A 17,483-nucleotide genomic window follows, 5' to 3' on the forward strand; every position below is an offset into this window, starting at 1 on the left:
GGTTTTCATAATATACTGTTATAAGACAGATGTTAAACAGAGAGGGGAAGTGTGCAAATCCCAAACTACAAGAGACAGCAGGGTTAGCTTTATAAAAGTTTCAGCACAAAATAGTACCTTAACACAGTATCAGCAGCTCAGCAGCTTCTGGCTGCCGGAAGAGAAATTCATGGGTGAGCCGTTCCCCACCCCGTCGGAAGTAGGAACAAACGTTGGTTCAGTCACTTGGCAAGGGTGGATAAAACGATGACCATGTGCCAGGTGCTGTGTGAGCCTTGTCACCTTTCATCCTTACAGCAAAGGGACTGTGGTAGGGAAGGCTTGAACCCAAGTCTTAAGTGAACAAACCCTTGCTTTGAGCCCCTGGGCTCCCCCAGATGGGCCTCACCCTGGCCTCCTGGATTACCGGCAGCAAGAATGGGCTTCGTCCTAAGGTGACCAGTCATTTGGGTGTGTCCAGGACCACCCTGGCTTTAGCACTGAAAAGTCCCCTGTCCTGGGAAAACCAGGATTTTTGTCATCCTACATAGGCTCCTCCCGCAAAGGGTGCAGCTGCCCCCGTGGCCAAGCTGGTCCATGGAGGGATGAACTGGGGCCACGCAAAGACCCTGAATTGGGTGTAGGAGACTCCCACCCACTCCTTCCCAGGGAACTGAGGCCTCCAGGCATGAGAGATAACTGCCAGTTCTCTAGGATCCTGGAAATCTGTTAAAGTCATTTGCATGCCTCTTCAGCAACACATCCTGGCTGCAGGATGCCCTGCGTTTCAATGTTAAGTGGGTTCCTGCTGTCGTCCCTTTTAATGACAGTCCTTAGAACCTGGCGGTCCCAGCTGGCTGCCTCTCTGCATGACTCTCTCGTACATACTATCTCATTTAACCGCACAAAGAGCCTTTTGTTGTAGCCACTGTGTTCCACTTTAAAGATAAAGAAGCAGATTTGGGGGATTGGAATGATCTGCCAGGATCATACAGCTACCAAGAGGTAGAGACCGGAGTTCAGAGTCCCATCCACGCCCGGCTGGGCGTTTGCACGTGCTGTTCCTGGACCTCGGCACGCATGCGGTCATGTCTCAGGTCATTGTCACTGCTTAAGGAAGTCTTCCCTGACGTGGGAAATCCGTGTTATCTCTGAATCTCCTCTTCCAGACATTCTGTGTTTACTTGTGTGATTATCAGGCTGACGTCTGTTTTCTCCTCGGACAGTGACCTGTGGGCGTGATCCCTGGCCTAACGGTGTCTCTCCAGCCTGTGGCCTGATGCCTGGCACATAGTAGGTCCTCTGTGAACTTTACTGAACAAGGGAGTGGAATAGCATCGAACCCCAAGACCAATTCTTCTCTTGCACCCCACACTATGCTCTCCCAGCTGCTCTCCAATACTCTCAAAATGGCGAGAAAGTTGTTAATACTGTGATTTTTTTTTTTTTTTTTTTGAATAAGGAAACTGGAAAACAAAGAGCTTAAGACATTTCTCCAGGACCGTCTTGTCTGAAGGGGCTGGGTGTGGAAGAATCCTGACCACCAGGGAGCCTTTCCCCAAACATGGGAATTTAACGTACATGTTTTGTGGGTGTGAAATTGATTCCAAATTTATCCGTAACTTATTACACCACAATAGTGCAGTTTACAAATTGCACTAAAATATACAAAACCTACATACGATCTTCTCTTCTTCATTGCATTTAAATACGACCAACGAACTCAGGACAGTCACATCGTTAAAGATCAAACAGCCACTACGTAGTATGGCTAGGGTTCAAATTTAAGTCTGCACACCCCCTATTTTGTAATTGTCTACAATGTGCTAATCTGACAATCGTCTATGATTGCAGAGAGCTCAAAACATTTTGATGGAAATATATATTGATGCTTCTTAGAAAGGCCTTCTTACAGTTTTATATTTATTTTATAACAGGCTTATTGAGATATAATTCACATGCCATAAAGTTCACCCTTTTAAAGTGTACAATTCAGTGATTTTTAGTACATTCAGACTTGGGCAACCATCATTACTACCTAATTTTAGAACATTTTTATCACTCCGAAAAGAAACCTTGAACCTGTACACATTCACTCCCCATCCTCCCCTACACCAACCCTGCAACCTGTCCTCATGCCTATTCTGGACATTCTAGACGTTTCCTATAAGTGAGATCGTATAATATGTGGTCTTGCGTAACGCATCTTTCACTCAACATGATGTTTTCGAAGTTCGTCCATGTTTTCGTATGTATTGGTGCTCCATTCCTTTTTATGGCAGAATAATATTCCCTTCTATGGATAAACCGCGTTTTGTCTGTCTACTTATTACGCAGGTTTGGAAAACACATTTCGAACCAACATGTAAAAATAGGTGTTCCATGTCTCTGGAAAACTCAGAAACCCTGATGCCACATTCCTCATGGAGATGACAAGCAGTTGCTGAGGGCACCCGCCCCCAGACCCCTCCCTTCCTACTCTCCTCTTCTCACCACTGGGGGCTCTTGCCTGGCCCCTGGAGGCATTTCTGTTTGGGATCTGTCACGTATGTGGCATTATAATCTTCCCTCCCTGACGGGGTCCCTTCCCGACCCCTCACTGTAACCTCGGGACTCACCTTTGCTGTTTGGGACAGGACAGTCGGGGCTGCTCAAAACTCCATTCCAGCCGCCTGCTCCCATCCAGAGACACCAGTAATCTGGCATCCTGAAAGAAACATGGGGGTTTACAAATTCCTATACAATGTGGGTGGATGCTTTTGCTTGCAACATTTCCTTGGGCCCTCCAGAGGAGCTGCAGGCTGCACTGTGCAAGCTCGGTTTTGAAACCAAACCAACAGTAACAGAAAACAAATCAAAAAGCAACTCTGCACATCAAGTGTGGGGAACACAATTCAAACCCTCTCAAATCAATGTCAGAGGGCTGTTTTATCAGTAGCCCTGATACCATAGACTTTATTGTTCTCTGTTCTTTTCCTTTTCTTCGAGAGGAAGAATTCAGATTATGCTCTGTGAAAGACTTCTTGCATTTAATGATTTTTTAAACAACTTTCTAACAGTAAAAGGGAATAATAGATCCCAATGCTTTCGGTGCCTTAGATAATTGCTGTAATAGGAGGAGCATACGTGTTTCTATAGGTTTTACCTTCCTGAAACCGATGTCCGCAGCCTTTGAAGAAACGTAGTTCACACATGCACATGGGTGTGTGCACAGACTCACGTACGCACTCACGTTGTTTAAATTGCACTGGGCTTGAAAAAGCACAAGGCTGTGGGGACCATCCCCCCAGAACACTGCAGAGCTTTTTTTAATAAGTGGGGTTTGACCAAGCCTTACCGAAGTCTGATGAAGCTGCAAAAATATGTTTCACTCTTCCTAATAAACATAAGTGAATAGGAAAAGATTTTTTATTTCCAGAGGTAGAGGTTTTATTGCGTAAAACACTGGATAAAACTGGACTGCTTCAAAGACATTTTATTCTAACAGCAGAAAGAAAACAGTCATTGCTGAAAAAACAACTTTTAATACTTTCTATACCAGAATAAAGTTCTGTCAACTGATGTATTAGAATAATAAATAATGACCAAGAATAAACTTTAAATACAAAGTTTTCTACTTGTTACAAGCATAGCAACAAAATCCTCTACTCTATTGATCTCAGATTTCCTCCAAGATAGATTTTTTTTTTCTCTTTGTGTAGGAATGTAGACAGTATTATGACCAGCATCACAGACTACAGAAGTTACAGGGAAAAAACTTGACATGTTTAGATATGAGGACCTGGAGACATTCAGAAACTGACACGGCATATCACTGGCTGTCACTTGTTTGTATTACAAGTTACAAATGTTCTGGAAAGAAGGCTTGTGTCAGAGGGGGAAATAAGGACGGTAGCACTGGACAAAAATGGAATCAACACACACGCCACAAAGAAGAGGGGATGTTCCCAGTGTCACAAACAGAATTATTGCCTGTCGCATCTGACGATGCTCAGAAGACACAAAAGAATACCAAAAGAGCTCCCAAAGTGCTAGAAATGGAATGTGGCTCTCATTTTTTTTTTTTCCACTTTTTTTTTCCTCTTGGTTTTTTTTTTCTTTTTACTTTTTTTTCTTTTTTTTCTTTTCTTTTTTTTTTTTTTTTAATATTTTTCTTTGCTAAGATACCAAAGGCGGGTCAAACACACAGAAAGCAAGCGACTGGCACAGTCACCAAACACAGTAGTGCAGTTAAAATCCTAAAGCTCACTACAGTCAGAAAGTTTTCAGTAACATTTCAGTCCTTCCTCTAGGATCATAGAAACAGTTGCATTAAGTTTATCAACTCGATTTAAGTAAGGCAGTGAGAACTAGTCTAGAAAAACGAGAAAGCGGCTTGCTCTATGCCAGATGGGTCCATGTTGCACGGCGACCTCATTTTCACTGAAACCTTGGGCGGGTGACGCCCTCTGGACCGCATATGCAAACCCGATCCCTTATTAGCCTGAGATCCCTCCTGGTCTCAGGATAGCGCTAAGCATTTTATTTACATTGATTGCAGTTTAGAATTTTTGTAAACTGCTGTAGGCAGAGCTGAAGTTTTTAAGGCCCTGGGGTTTTATTCTGTGCTCCCAGCCTGCAAGGAAATATCGACTGTTTGTTTTTTTTTAGGTCTGAGTAATTTCGTTTTAGAAGAAGTTAATACTTAAATACGTCTCTACCGTCACAAGCAACAGCACCAATTTCGTGTCACTCAAAGGAAGTATGTTAAGAGGCTGAACTTCTACACCATTCTAGCAGATTCAAGAATAAACCCTTAACTAGTCTTCTTAGTTGTTTTGTTTTTTTTTTTAAATGAGTTAAGTGTTTCATTATTGACCCTCAAAATCTCCCTCTGGGTAGTGCAGAACTCAATAAATTTGGAGTATCCAATCAGTAAAAAATCTAAAATCTACAAAAATATAGAACACATTTGTTTTACAAAAACAGACATTTAACTCAAACAGTTTTCTTCATTAGCGATAGAGAGCAGGATGTTTAGATTCGTATTTTTAATACAAGCTATTTCATAAGAGCTTGTCGGAGAAGAAAACCTTGCTTCATGTCTGTGATCCTTATAAAAACGAACACATGAAACAAAGCTTGATAATAAGGACCGGAGCAGCCTTCATTCAAGTAAAATTTTAAAAACCATAATAAAAAACCATCTTTCTATTATGACATGAATTTCCATTTCTCACCAGCACCTTCTATGGATAGGGTTGGCTAGTTTTTCTAAACAACATTTTATATCATGTACCCCTAATTATTATTATTATTTATTTTTTTTTTTTAGTGGCAACTTCTATTTCATCCCGGGGTGGGGGCGAGGGGGAAGACAACGGAGAAAAGAAAAGCATTTCCCTCAATACAGCAATTTGATCTAAAAAAAGGAATTACTCATCAAACCTGCAATGGGCATCTGTCTGCAGATAATTCCTGACCATGGATTCATTTGGCTGTGTGTTTTTTAAAAATGCACGTGTAAGATGGCAAGCCTGGCAGCGCCGGGCAGCCGGGGCGCGGGCGGCAGGGCTCGATTCCTCCGCCAGTGCAGTTGGGACACCATGTGAATTGATTTTCTCTGCAGTGACCGTTCCAGCCTGACTGGCACCACGGCTGCCTCTCAGCACATCTCTTGGGGGGGGGGGTGCTGATGGCAGCAGCTGGTGGCGGATCATAGAGGTGTTTTCAACAATGAAAACACAGCCCCTCCATCTTCAAGGCAACACTAAATCATTTAGATGGGATCATTTTTCAGTTAAGAGCATGATTGGGGGACCAAGACGACTTAAGAGTTGGAAGGGGTCCCCAGCTTTCTCAAGCGTGGAGGACACCAAGCCTTTCGGAAATCACTTGTCTTCCACCTGCATTGTTTAGAAGTACTTGTTGCCGGGTAACAGTTTAGCAGCCATTTTCAAGGGCTGGGGATTTGTTTTTGTTTTTTTTTTTTTGTCGTTTTTTTTTTTTTTAATTTTTTGGTTTTTTTTAATATATATATATAGATATCTTTTTTAAATTTTTTAAATGTTCTATACACTAGTGGGGGGGGGTTGTACATGATTTTTTTTTTCCCCCCTTGGAATGCAGTTAGCAAACTCTTTTACCAGATGCATAATCTTAAAACTGTGTAAAATAATATTGCAATATACAGGTCAGTTTGCTCAGTTACGCTCCTCCTGGGCTTTGCAGCCCTCCTCTGTTAGCTCTGCTGAGCTCCCTGCCTTGACAGCTGTGGGGTCTTCGAAATTCCCAGAAGCCTCCGAGTCGACTCTGGAGCGTTTGAACCGGCGGTCGGGATACTGACTGTTGTCAAAAGGCATACGATGGACGCAGAGGACGTGGGTCTTCAGGTTCCCCTTCTGAGAGGCACTGTAGGGACAGTATCGGCACTGAAAAGGCCTGTGACCTGTGGACACAAAGAGTGGCAGGTCAGCTCTGCTGCTTGCGGCCCCCCCGCCGCCCCCATGGCTCAGAGGACATCATCATTACTGCCAAGAGTCTCAATATTATGATTGCACTTACTGTGCAAAAACCAAATTAGCAAAGGACAGAAAAGTAGCCAATATATTTGGACAAACAGTAAGTTACTTGGAGAAATAATAAGTTACCGACTAATAATAAGTTGGCCGGGAATGTGTAGGATCTTCCCATCCTAGGGAGAGTTTTAATGCAGGCTTTCCAGGTGACAGAAGACAATGTTCCCAACACCTAGGTTCTTTTTCTATAAAATGTTAGATAGCCAATATTTTAGGCTTTGCAGGCCAAGACACAAAATCAAAGATATTATGTAGGTACCTCTATGACAAGAGAGGAAATAAATTTCCAGTTTTATTGATGAAATTCAAAACTCTTTTTCTTTTAGACGCTGAAATTTGAATTTCGTATGATTTTCCTGAGAGATGAAATAGTTCTTCTTCCTTGCTTCCCAGCCCCCCAACCGTTTAAAATGTAGAAACCATTCTCAGCTCCCAGGCTGTACAAAAACAGACAGGAGAGGGATTTGACCCCTGGACCGAGCTTTGCTGATCCCGGTTCTACACATACAAAAAAGCCGTAAATCCCTCCACCTGGGATCCTGACTCAGGTCTCAGCACTAAGCCAGTTCACTTTCTTATCTGTCCATCAACTCTTTACAGATAAGCAACCGGAGCATGGCGCCTGTGAGAGGGAGTGTGTGTTTGCATTGGGCTGAGGGAAGGACGTGCCCCAAGCCTTGCTCTGGGGCAGGGCTGGAAGTGCTAAGCTCTTGGAATTTGCAAAAACTCAGCGTTTCAGGAGGAGACTGTAGAAGATGTCTGGCAGGAACCAAAATCTCCAAATGGCCAAGACCAGTATGGTTTTAAAGAAGCTTAGATTTTGAGTAGTAACCATTGGCATCAAATTTTTCTAGACATGTCTCAATCAGAACAGAAGACGGATTCTTGTGGAAATCCACATAGTCCTCCATGCTTGAGCGGACACGCACACATTTCTGCCATCTTGAGGAACCAGGAAAGCATCTGGTTTGGGAAGTTCTAATAGAACAACAACTGCATTCCCCCTGATGCTCAGAAGCTGTTGATGTGCCATTCCTGGAAGCCTGTAAGTGCTGTCCCACCCAGCACCCAGAGAGGTCAGGGCCCAGGTCTGGGTTTCATTTGCTCAGACAAATAAACAAGTAAATAAATGGGCGCAACCATTTACACCCGAGATAGCCAAACAGCATATTCAGCACTTTTTCTAGAACAGTAATTGCAGAAGTCCTGTGTATCTACTTAGCAAAACAGTCTTGTTCCTGCGACACTGGAACCCAACCAAACATTTGGAGCTGAAGCTCACTTTCACTTCATATGGTGCACAGTGCCCGATCCTTCCTTCTTTCTTAGTGGGTTTATGGAGTTAGCACTCTCTTTCTTCCCTCCTAGCCAAATGGTCTGCAGGGATGAATCTCTCCTACCTATTGAATCTTCCTCTTTCCCATCCCCCCTCAGAGGCTGGTCCGTTGTGTCCCAACTCTTGCCCAGACTATGGACACCGCAGCCTGCGGGAGGGCTGCGAGATTCCCAGGTGTCCCACCTGCAGCGCAGCCTCCCCAGGAATACCAGAGCGGGATCCAAACACAGGAGGACAGCTGTGATTTCCTTGCCTCGAGTCTCTGATGGCCACCGACCCTCTGAGAAATCATCAGGACCTTCAAGTCCAGTCCCAGCCACCTCACCAGTCTCCTCTGGAGCATCCTCCCTCTCTCCGTCTGTCCACACCAAACCAAACCATTCGTGGTCTCTGCAAGAAGGCTTCATTCTGCAGGGTCTCCACGTGCTTGCTGTGTGACCCTCTCCCTGAAGTACCATTTCCGTTCTCTCTCTTCTTTCAAGGTTCTGCCCAACTGGGATGCTGCTTTTGTGGGCCACTGTGTATCGGTCCCCCTTGATTGGCTGTGGGCTCCTGGCAGGAAGCAGAGCCATCTTAGTATCATTGGTGCCAAGCCCCACTACCTGGCACAGAGCAAGCAGGCACAAACTGTTTCTGGAATTGAAGCATTATCTTATTCCTTCACCTTGCCTTTTTTTGAAGGTATTATAAATTTTTGGATAGCGTTTCTGCTTCTTTTGTTTCCATTGTTGCATCTAACACAAGGCTGAATTTGATCAACTTTCCCACTTGCCAAAAGCCAATTTGCAAATCTGTGGACTTTGGAGTGAAGAATAAACAAAACCCAAGAAAAGTACACTTGCTGTTGGCCCTTCTGCACAGCCTGCCGCAGCCAGAAGAATACCACCAGTCAGCAGGAGGGGCCTGGACCTGAGTGTCAGGTGAGAGAAAGATGCACCAGCGTTCATTCCCCTCCTGCCTTCCTGCTACCCGGCACCACCCTTAAGGCTCGGTCACTTTGCCCACAGATGACAGGGAAGGCTGTGCGCTGGTAGGGAAGGAGAACCAAGCCTCCTATTTCTAATGTGGATTCAAGAGTTTTACAAAGAATGTAAGTGGCCCTATTCTTCATCACATCAGAGTTAGGGCATAGACAAAAGGGAAGAATCCGGGTGCCAATGAGTGGCAAGTGGGACAGGAACAACCATTCTCTCCGCCGTAATAGTGAATCTAAGTCAGTCCTAAGCTGGGAATCAGTGAGTTTCAGGCAGATCGCAAGACTCAACCACCCAACTCAAGAGGCTGTTCATCCCTGTAGACACCAAACTACTAGCCCAGGGCTCGGTGAGAGAGGATTCAGGGTTACTCTGCAGGAGCAGCTCCTGAGCAGGAGAAAAGGCAGCCCAAATCTATAGCTAGAGACATAGGAACTAATTGAAGGTCATCCAAAGAACCTGAGAAGAACTGAGACACCAGTTCTCAGGAAGCCTAAGAAATGTTCTGAAAGTTTCTGAGAAATATCTTCTCAGGAATAGACTCCATCTTCTGGCTTGCCACCACGGACAGCAATGTGGCCACTCACTATGCCGATTACCATGGCTCACAATTTATGTATCATATGGCAGTAAGTCACTGACGGACACTATCACCATAGTCTGACAAGTCTCCGGAGTTAAGAACTCCGGATAATAAATAAATGAAAATAAAAAATAAAGCCAGAACTCTTGGCACCATGATCCCAAGAGTCTAGCCCAAGTAAGAAGCAAGATGGCCGAACCGTGATCTTGTTTAATAAACCCACCTCGGGTCCCCAGGATTCAAAGTGGGTCTTCTGTTCTTCCACTGTTCCTGCCTGGCTGTCAAGGCTGTTTATTATATTGTCTATCATCATTACAAATAATACATTTCTGTATGAATTCTATGCTACAACCTTTGGAAGCCACCCTCTCTGCGAATCATACCAGAGGGGAGCCATGGGACACGCATCTTGGCAAGCCCAGTGGAGAACCTCGAATATCACCTTTATTCACAATAAAAGCCTTTGTGAATGGCCAACTTGGCATCAAAGCACCAAGTGCATTTTTCCCACCAATTGATTTAAAATATTAGTCATGATTTTAACCTATGGCTACTCTGAGTCTCTAGGTCTTGGTAGAGTCAAAGAGGTACCGTAATCCAGGCAGAGTTGGATACAACAGTGATCAAAACATGAGTACTGAATGCGTTTGCATTTTAACTTAGGTGAGATGGAAATCTATGTGTAAACATATAGAACACTGCATGTGTACATTTGTAGGAGGAAGTCTGAACGATATTGGAATCATAATCAATCCTGATCTTGCAACATACTTTGTAGATAGAAGCACTGTAGGTAATGATGGTAGTACCTGAAGATCCCGAACACCTGAAGATCCTGAAACCCTCCATAGTCCTTTACGTAGAGTTGTGTATGTGATCCTCATATTAGAGCTTTATGGCAAGATGAGCAAGTTAAGATACAGTAAATCTGGACGGTTTGAATTTAGAACAAATTTCCACCAGATATAAAGTACTCAGACACCCTAATTCTCTGAAATCTTTACAAGAACCATGATTGCAATATGTGCTTACAGGATACACATACACACAACACACACACACACACACACAGGCACCCTTCTCAGTGGCTTGCCGAAAGGTCCAGAAGAAGGCAGTGTGTTCTCTCCAGGGTCAAATTTAAGTGAAAGGTCTGTCCTTTGGTGATGGGAACATTTACTTCCAAACAGAAAGCTATTGTTATGCAAAGCACTTTTGAAACCTGATACATCTCTGAGTCCCGCTAAACCTGGATGAAGCGGTTCAAATTTCTCTATGCTATTTGTACACTTGAAGCCCTGGGCAACTGGGACAAATGCAGTGATGTCGAGGTCTGTTAGCTTTTGGCCAGAGATCATAAGCAAGGGCTTCAGAACAAACCCCAAATCTGAGAACTCCCAGAATAGTTAGCTGTGGTGTTCCAAATATTTGTGACCAAGAAGGGATCCATCTGCAGGTAGAAGGAGCAGGAGGGGCCCACGGAAGTCTGCTTCAAGCTTCTGCTGTCCTGCCTGGGGTGGAGGTGGGGCTTGGGGGGAAAGCTGACCTCCAGATGGAAGCAGGTCATCCCATTCCCAGAGGAGAAGCTGATGCAGCCGGCAGGGTGACAGGGCCACCCCTTGGTGAGCTTTGAACTCGGCAAACGTCCATCCATCCCTTTTGAGTGAGATGAAAACCAGCCACACCACCTTGGTAACCTGGAGATAGAGTCGACAATGCACCTGGGTCTGCAGGTGGCCATGAAGGTGCTAAGGTTCATCAATTCTAAGACAGAATAAGCTTCCCCATTAGCAACCAGCATGGAGACGGCGGCCTCTGTCCAGTGTAACCCCACTGAGAAGCACTGCACTCCAGGGCGGCCTTTGGCCAAGAGGAAGTCGGGGAGCTCTCCTGGCTTGGCAGTTTTGCTTTGCTCTCAGGTGTCCTCCTGCCACACGCTGGGCGGCAGGAGTCTGACCAGGAGCTTGGGTTCAAAGCATAGCTTCCTCCCTTGAGAGGTGGGGAGGCTACTTAACCCAAACTTGAGTTTCCTCTGTGCCTGGCCCAGAGTGAGGAATGGGATCTCTCAGGGCTTCGGTTCCCACGCCTTGAAAACAGAGGCAGGGGAGCAGTGATGCTAATACCCCCACCGTAGGATGTTGTGAGCATGGCAGGGAATTGTGTGTCAAGTGCAGAAAAAATCCAGAGCTATAGAAACGTCAGCTGTCTGTCACTGTCCTGCTTACTGTTCTCACTGTTGTCATCGGGCAGCCCGTCTAAGCTGGGTCAGGGGCCTCCGGGCTCTGTTCTTCATCAAGGTACTGATACAGCAGGGTCTCCTGCATCACTGCTATGTGCTCTGTGCCTCGGGGGGGCCTTCGCTGAGAGCTTACGACGTTGTCTCTCCTCTGGGCATTTGCCCTTGAACGGGAGCTTTGGGAAACTGGAAGGCCTTCAGAGGCCAAAGGAACAAGTTGTTAACAGTTGCATTTCGCGTGGAGGGAGGTCAGCAAGTGGAGGTGAGGATGGGCTTCGGGTCGGACCGCATGCCAGAAACATCTCCCCATCTAGAGGATCCTGTTCTAGTCAAGGGCTAGACCAGGAACACCACTCTGGGGCAATGTGGGTTGTGACAGAGTAGAGGTGACTGGGGGGTTCTAAGAGCTCAACCCAGAGGAATGTGAGCCCCTCTAGGTCCTTCCACGGTCTTCACCCTCAAATCCCCCCCCCGCAGAGTTTGCTGCCTTCTGCATCCAGGACTCCCTCTGCTCTCCAAATGCTTCATACTCTTTCCTGCCACAGGATTTTTGCTCCATCCTTTCTCGTTCCCTAATCTGGAATGCTCTCTGCCCCTACTTCATCTAATTACTGTAGTTATCTCCTCTAGTACACCTGCCTCTGCCTCGAGGAGGAGGCCCGATGACCCAGACTCACCATGGTGGTGGTGAAGGCCATCAGGGCAAAATCTGCAGGAGAGTTTCCAACTACGGTAGCTGAACAAATAAACAATTACGTCTATCTTCCCCGCTAGACAGTCGGCTCCACAGTGCAGGGGCTGTGGGGTTTTGTTTTTTGCGATTTTGGATTATTGCCATTTCTCACCACCTAGCACAGTGCTTGGAACATCACAGATATCCAGCAAGTATTTTTTAAGTAAAGGAAGGGATGGATGGATGGATGGATGGATGGATGGATGGATGGATGGACGGACGGACGGAAGAAAGAATGAGAGAGGCAGTCAGGAGAAAGAAAGGGAGAGAAGCCCTCCTCCAGACAGAGGGACAGGCTTGACCCCAGGCACAGGGATAGGAAGCCTGGGATCAGTGCGGGGCTCTGGGAACAGGGCACGGTGATGGGGGTGAAGCCCAGTGAGGGAGCTGGACAGGGGCCAGGCTCACTGGGGAGCTTGGCCCTCCTTCCATGGGAGAAGGAAAGTGGGGAGGCCTTTCCATCCCTACAGCAACACAGCTGAGTGCAGCCCCGATCCCTGTCTGTAGCCGGGCCCTGGGCCCTGACTTGCGGCCAGATGGGTGCCCCCCACTGCCCACCCCACTGCATTCCCCTCTCTCCACCTCTCACTTTGAGGCCATCAACATTTCCCATCACTGCCATGTGAAAAGTAAGTACATCATACGTTAATTTGTATTGTCATTGCGCCGTAGAGACGTGGTAAAGAGCACATTCATTTTTAATCCACTATGAATAATATATAAATATGTATACAGTGTGGAGGGTCAAGAGGAGTAAGGAGAAAGCAAGTCGTACATTGTTTATAACAAAAGTGGGGAAACAAGGTATTTTTCTTACTTGCTACGATGGAAATATCTGCTCTTTCTCTGTACCTAAGGGGGAGAGGAAAATGCCTCCCCTTGGGGGACCATCCATTAATTACAGCTCCACACTTGTGGACAGAGATGGGGCTGTATCCACGGAGCCTCCAGACTTTCCAAGCTGATGGTTTCTCTTCTGGTGTGGGATGGCAGATAGGAGGGGTTGGAGGAGTTAGGAGCCAACCTCCGGTGTTTGGTCTTGGGACAACTCATCAGGGCACATTTATAGGAATTGTGTCAATTGTCCTCACAGTCGCCAGTAGGGAGATGTGCTAGAGACAAGTCTTCCCATTTTACAGGTAGGATAACCAGGCTCAGGAAGAGTAAAGAATTGTCCCAAGTCAAGGCTATGCAGCTAGCTGGTTTCTGACCAGGAACTCAGCCTCAGGGCTGTCTCCCAACACACGCTCACCTCGTCCCACGCTCACAACAGACGCTCACGCTCACCTCGGTTCCCTCCTGCCAATCACTCGTTGGAAGAGTCTCCACACAGAGCTATCTTCAATCAGGACCCAGGATGTTCCAGGAGAGAGTCTATGAACACCCTGGAAGGGCATGCACTATAATGTGTGTGTATGGGATATCGCTCCTGTCACATGCCACCCCCCTTAGGGACAACAGGCACCACTGTGGCCTCGAGACACCCACCAAAGCCAGGCATTGCACACATGGCTGTCACCAAGCCACAGGACTCCAAGCTTCCATCACGCAACTCCTGGAACCCAGCCCACTTCCACGAGCACACATTGAGTACTTACTGCATACATTACCCCAAGCAGATTGCTGTGGGAATGACACAGGACTTTCAGTGCCACGAGGATGGGAAGGCATCTTTTCTGCATGCCTGACACAATGCCCACCCAATAGAAGCTGAGTGACTGGCCACACAACCTAGCGGACACCGTCTCCAGCAGGAAGAGGAAGAGGCCAAGATTTTATGAGGCGAGGACATCCAGCTGCTTTGAGCCAGGCTCCGGTTTCCAGTCAAAAAGATGGCACAGAGGACAGGCCCGGAAAGGGTCCGGGGAAAGGAAGAACATTCTTGAGGAAGGACCCATGAGCTATTTGGCCAGAGGCAGGGTCTACATATGTTGACAGAGGCACAATTCTGGACATTGGAACAAGGGCATCCATGAATCATGGTACATGGTCAGCACAAGGAAGAGGGTCCAGAAGAGGGTCACGTGAGTAAGCGGTAGGGACTAGGGTCCCTGGCCCCAGGTAGACACAGAGACACGGGCCATCCCCCTGTGTCCTCACACTGCAGAGCCACCTCTCACACCCGGGCAGACTTTCAGATCGATCACACAGGGCCCTTTTATTGTCCATTGAAGTAAATGGGAAAAGTTGGCATGTGGGTAAATAAAGAGGAACATTGCTGCCATGACTTCTAGATCAGCCCCGGCCACAACCCATGTGCACCCTGGGTGGGCGTTGACCCTGAGAAAGCCGCCTGCAGCAAACCCATGGCTGACTCACCTGGAGACACTCCCATTGTCCTTTCTGAAATACCTTCTTAGGAGCACAGGATTATGGAGTATTTGTAAGACCCCAGGAGGGTCTCCCACAGCCACATTTTATGGCACTGTTTTCTAGAAGGGGCCAGCTGGTGAGGTGGAGAGGAGTAGCCCTCAAAGGCCCCTCCCATGCACAGGGCCAGGAGGTTTGGGAAGCGCCACCTCTGAGGGGTACCAAGAGGGATCCTGAGCAACACCACTCCACTCCTTCTATTGCACCCCAACTGGAGAGCGCTTTGCATTCCTTGAACCTAAGGACATTTGCAAGATGCACGCTGGTAGTTAAGAAAATGGTCCCACCTCTAGAGCCAGCTGTGTATGTTAGAAACACGGCCCCCAGGAGTGGAGGAATCCAGGCGTGGGGGTCCCAGCACGCTCTCCGGTGGGGCAGGCCTCAGGCTGGTGGTCTGGTCTCCACCCGGCCCTTCCCTGCTGCTCCCTCTGAGTGTCTGCGGCTGACCCTGAAGCTGCCAATTGGAAGGGCTCCTGCCCAGGACCCTGGCCATCCTTCCAGGTTAATAGGCTCAACAGAGGCAAATATACATACACACACTGAGCCAACAGAAAGAGCCACTACTTTCTCAGTTGCACACATTATATATACATATATATATAATTTCCCTAATTCCAAATAGGCAAGAATGGTTCTAATCAGGTGCATAATTTATGTTTTCAGTTTTCAAAAAAATATTCATCCATCTAATCAAAGATGCTAAAACACTTCAGAATATCCTTAGTATAGATAATTTTAGGTTTCAAATTTCCTGTGATTTGGGTTTTAATTTAAAGCACTACCAAAAAATATTTCACTATTTTAAAAGTGAATTTTTATCCATGTGGTAATGGATTGGAGACGCCAGTCAGTGTGAACTGGTGCATAGTTCAATATCTGTAACGCAGATCTGAGTATATGCAGGGGTTAGTAGACACACTTACGTTTCCCTGTTCTGTCCGCTCAGCGCACCAGGAACCCATGACATCCCAGGGGCAGCAAGCACATTTAGCACCCAGACTTGATTTTTAGTACCATTCTCAACAAAAGGAACCAAGGTTGCTTGTGGATATGGCTGATTCTAGGGCTAAAACAGGAAATAGATAAGATGGTCCTGGAGTGTCTTTTGCCAGAAAGTAAGAAATTGCTCCAAATGCCACGCATTGATGGGGTATGTCAAAGCAGCAGGGAGTCAAGTGAAAGAGCCCCAGTGGCCAGAGCTGCAACAATTTTAGCAGACATGGTAGAGAATGACATGGTATCAGATTATAAACCAAAGTATCAACAAGCATCCACAAGTCATACTGACATAACTAAATGGTTAAATCTCTAAGTACATGGAAAAGGACAGACAAATGCCCCATGCATTCCACAGGCTTTATGGAAGTCTCCACTTCGAGGGTGGAATATAACTCCTGCTCCTTCATGTGGGCTGGGTGGTGACTTCCTTCCCAGGGAAGTGCCAGGAAGAACACAGTGTGGTTGGGGAAAAGACCACCTTCCCAGGGCAGACAGCTGACAAACACACCGTAGCCGGGTCACCACGGTCCAAGTGATGGCAGTGCCCTGATTTGATACAACGGGAAGCCACTTCATCTCTGTGGTCTTCTGCCCAGAAACCCACAACCCAAGTCTAACCATGAGAAATCCCAAGGGAGAGACATTCTACAAAATATTCCTCAAAACTGTCAAGGTCATCCAAAACAAGGAAACCCTGAGAAACTGTCACAGCCAAGAGGCACCTCAGGAGACATGACAACTAGATGTAAAGTGGTGCCCTTGGTGGGGTCCTAGAACAGCAAAGGGACATTAGGTAAAAACAAAGGAAATCTGAAGAAAATAGGGACTTTACTTAATAATAGTGTATCAACATTGAGTCAGTAATTGTAACAAATGTACCCTACTAATGGAAGATGCTGACAATAGAGGGAAATGAGCACCATAGGAGAATTTTCTGTACTATCTATGCAACATTTTTGTAATTCTAAATCTATGTTAAAATAAAAATTTTATTTAAAAAGTTTCTTAAAAGGTGAAGTTGGTTGATTTTCAAGGGACAGAGACAGCACAGCGCCCCAGATCAGGAGTGGGCCACAGCTGAGAGTGTCCGGCCGGGGGGGGGGGGGGGGGGGGGGGGGCGGGAGCCCCCGGCCGGGCCTGCCCCCGGGGGGGGGAGGGGGGCAGGAAGGACTGGAACACTAACCCCCGTCCTGCCCCTGCTCGGAGGCAGCATCGCTGTGACTCAGGCACAGTGGGGAAGGGTGCGGACTCTCCAGTCCGAAGCCTGGATTCAAACCTTATCTGTCTCCAGGGTTTCGAGATCTTAGACCAGCTATCTAACCTTTCCAGATCTCACTTTTTTCATCTGTAAAATGGGCATAACAGAGCTCCCGGGCAGTGTTGATGTGAGGATTAGAGGAGGGGAGGCCTGTAAGACACCGAGTACCATGTGGGGCAGGTAAGACATGGTAAATCAGGATCCCCTCCATACGGCTGCAAGTATCGAAGGACCTGCTCTGTGAGGTACCCATGCTGGGGCAGCCTTGAAGGAGGATCGCCATTCCAGTGGCAATGCTGAAGGCAGGTGTCAGGGTCTCCACCTGCCAGCTGAGGACGCCAAGGCCCCGAGAGGCTGCAGGTGTGTCGGGGCCCCGAAGCCCAAGAGAGTCAGAACCCAGCTTTGCAGCAGCTCCCTCTGAGCCTGCAGCCGGGGCCCGACCCACTGAGTCTTGCCGCCTC

General features: G+C 46.9%; 1 protein-coding gene across 1 annotated transcript in view; it reads right to left on the reverse strand.

Moving 5' to 3' along the window:
- Positions 1-6,161: 6,161 nt before the first annotated feature.
- ZNF536 (zinc finger protein 536) overlaps positions 6,162-17,483 on the reverse strand; it is a 314,215-nt gene continuing 302,893 nt past the window's right edge. Inside the window, exon 5 of the mRNA XM_035023538.1 lies at positions 6,162-6,406. Coding sequence (XP_034879429.1) covers positions 6,162-6,406 — 245 coding nt within the window. The remainder of the gene's footprint in view (positions 6,407-17,483) is intronic.

This window comes from Mirounga leonina, unplaced genomic scaffold, assembly GCF_011800145.1.
Source record: "Mirounga leonina isolate KUSES-001 unplaced genomic scaffold, KU_Mleo_1.0 Mir_177, whole genome shotgun sequence".
Lineage (NCBI taxonomy): Eukaryota > Metazoa > Chordata > Mammalia > Carnivora > Phocidae > Mirounga > Mirounga leonina.